The sequence below is a fragment of the Propithecus coquereli genome, unplaced genomic scaffold (assembly GCF_000956105.1).
Source record: "Propithecus coquereli isolate 6110/MARCELLA unplaced genomic scaffold, Pcoq_1.0 Scaffold10, whole genome shotgun sequence".
Taxonomy (NCBI): Eukaryota; Metazoa; Chordata; class Mammalia; order Primates; family Indriidae; genus Propithecus; species Propithecus coquereli.
Window position 1 is genome coordinate 4,175,788 of NW_012133858.1, and position 3,075 is coordinate 4,178,862.

At 33.2% G+C, this 3,075-nt stretch overlaps 1 protein-coding gene across 1 annotated transcript in view; it reads left to right on the plus strand.

Annotated features, from left to right (window-relative positions):
* Positions 1 to 3,075, plus strand: part of DIRC2 (disrupted in renal carcinoma 2) — a 105,849-nt gene that overhangs the window by 76,709 nt on the left and 26,065 nt on the right. The window contains exon 5 of the mRNA XM_012639594.1: positions 279 to 347. Within this exon, the coding sequence (XP_012495048.1) occupies positions 279 to 347 (69 nt within the window). The remainder of the gene's footprint in view (positions 1 to 278; positions 348 to 3,075) is intronic.

Sequence of the window (3,075 nt, forward strand, 5' to 3'; positions counted from 1 at the left end):
TCCTAGCACAATGTTAGGCATGTAATAACTTGAAAAATATTTGTTTGATGACACTGATTATTTTGTTGATTTAAATATTTAAATAAAAAGTTAATCAAGGACATATTTACTTAGATAAGTTTGTATTGATTAGTTACATACGAATCCATGTTTTAAATGCTGTTCCCTAGATTTTTGCCATTTAGCTATTAACGTTGATTTAGAGGATTTTTTTTTCATTCCTTCTAAATTGCAATGTGATAGTCTTATGTTAAGTGTGTCTGCTACTTTCTTAACAGGTAGATGCTGGCTGGATTGGATTTTGGTCCATAGTTGGAGGCTGTGTTGTTGGAATAGCTATGGCAAGGTGAGAATATTTTATGTTAAACATGTAAGTGGACAGAAGAGGAAAAAAAAGCCCAAAGAGAAATAGGCTCCCCTAAATAAACATTAAAATTCAAGGAAAAATAAAACAGGCAAAGGTCAGAAAAGGGCACTTGTTCAGGCTGCAGGAAAATTCACATGCAGTGGATAGAATTTGCTGCTATAAGAAACCTTCTCAGGAGTAGTCCTTCCTAAAAATTTTTTTTGGAAATTGGAAAAGTATTTCCAGTGTAATTAAGCTGCTTCTCTCCATATTATTAGAGACCAACATCTATAAATAGAACCCAAAGAAATGTGATAGAGGCAGGAAAGGCAAATTAATAGTAATTGAGACTAGAAAAGCATTGAAAAGAATTATTTGTAAGAACGTCTCTAGAATTTCCCATGAAAAGGCAGTATCCTGATTAGCAGGCACTTATTTCTGGTCTTTTTTTTGGCAGGTATGTCCCTATGGTTATCCCATTTTGATGAAAAATGTCTACAAAGACTTCCAGTTTCATCAAACTCTCCTTGATCTTAACGTATTATGACAACACGTTTTTAGAATGAGTCATAAGAAAGAAAAAAGTCTCATTCATTCTAAAAAATGAAAAAGAATGAAAATGTCAGTCTTTTTGGTACCTATCTATAAAACTACTCTTGGTATTTCCAAAGAGATAATATTCATTCACTTCCCAAATCATTTTGCCCTGTTTAATCAAAAACAAAATTAGGCAATCAACTTTACCAGGAAGAAGACAATCTAATGACATATTTAGGGAGATCAAATAAGATTTGCAAATCACATCAATATCTAAATACTTAAACATAATTGACACAGGATAATATTATATCTAGACCTTACAATTTGTATAGTGTTCCTGGAATAATGAAAGAATAAATTGATACTATAATTTCTAAATCACTTTATTTCAGATTTTTATAAGTTAAGAAAATATAAGAATAGGATATAAAAGCTAAAGAAGTGGGATAGGGCAATACTATTTGTAGGGAATCACTGATACTGAAATACATTGACCTGTCACATTTTGACAAGAATCATACCTAGTTTTTCTAATTAAATCTCCAAGCCAATTACAATGAGTCATCAGATCCTATTCTGAGCACCAAATAGGTCAAAGAGGGAACCATTATGTATCAAAAATGACATCTCACGTGCTTTCTTTTCTTTCTATACCCCTTAATTTTAACTTTATATAGATGGAATTGGAGGGGGCAATTAGAATGAGGACATTTCTGCTTTTAATCTGTTTAAATGGAAGTTCTGAAAAATACTCTTCTAACTGTGGGATCTGAAATCCATTTTAGTTATCTCCTAGGCCTAAAATCAATTTTAAATTATTTTCCTAACATCGTTTTTGGGATTCTCTAGAACAGTATCTCCTTATAGATGAGTGCTTTGGGTGGGTTTTTTTTTTTTTTTTTGGTAATTATGTTGTTAAAGGCCAAGAACTGAGATGTGTAATCTAGCCAAGTACCCAGATAGGAGAAATTAACATATTTGGTGGACAGCTGGCAATTCCTGTCAAAAGTGTAATGAAAAATATAATAAGAGGTAGAAGTTAGTTTGGGCAATTCTCAAGTACCAGGTCAAGTTTGGACTTCGTCCTACGGCCACAGGAAAGCCAGTGACTATTTCTAAGCAGGGAAGTGGAATGATTAGGATAACTATTCTGACAATAGTGGGCAAAATAGATTGTGAAGACCATTTAAGAAGCTATTACAGGAGTCTAGAAGTAAGAAATAAGGTACTAAAAGCAAGTGTGATAGTCATGGGAGGGGAGAAGGGGAGACAAGATGTGACAGTATTGTTAGGGACACATGGAATTCCAGTGATAGCAACAACTAACATGTATTGAGCACTTTACATTCATTAACTTATTTGCAGAAACTGAGTATGAGTTGGAACAAAATCCAAGTCACAATAAGAGTTAAAGGTACACAGGTGTTGAGGAAATGTAGGCAGTATTTGTAGATTGCTCTGAAGAAGTATGGCCGTGAAGGTAAGAAAGAGATAACATAGATGGAGAAGCATCATCAGGTAATAATAATAACAGCTCACGTTTATTGAACACTTCCTGTATGCTGGCCATGGATCTAAGTCCTGCACACAAATTATCTCATTTAATCCATTTTATAGATAAGAAGACATAATTTGCCCAGAGTCACAAAGCTAGTAAGTGGCAGGGCTAGAAACATTTTCTCAAGAGAAAAACAAGCTATACATTTGAAACCCAGCTCTGCTGCTCTTTCTGGATCCCCTCTCTTGCTCACCCCCACATTTCTCTCTCTCTCTCTCTCATCTACTTAATACATTTTTAGTTGTTGCCAGATGTTATAGCACCTAATTATTTCCTGGTAATTTTATGTATGTTGGTTATGTTTAAACTTTTTGAAGTCAGTGACCGTCTGCCATTGTTTTCTTATTTTCTTGAGTTCCTAGCACAATGTTAGGCATGTAATAACTTGAAAAATATTTGTTTGATGACACTGATTATTTTGTTGATTTAAATATTTAAATAAAAAGTTAATCAAGGACATATTTACTTAGATAAGTTTGTATTGATTAGTTACATACGAATCCATGTTTTAAATGCTGTTCCCTAGATTTTTGCCATTTAGCTATTAACGTTGATTTAGAGGATTTTTTTTTCATTCCTTCTAAATTGCAATGTGATAGTCTTATGTTAAGTGTGTCTGCTACTTTCTTAA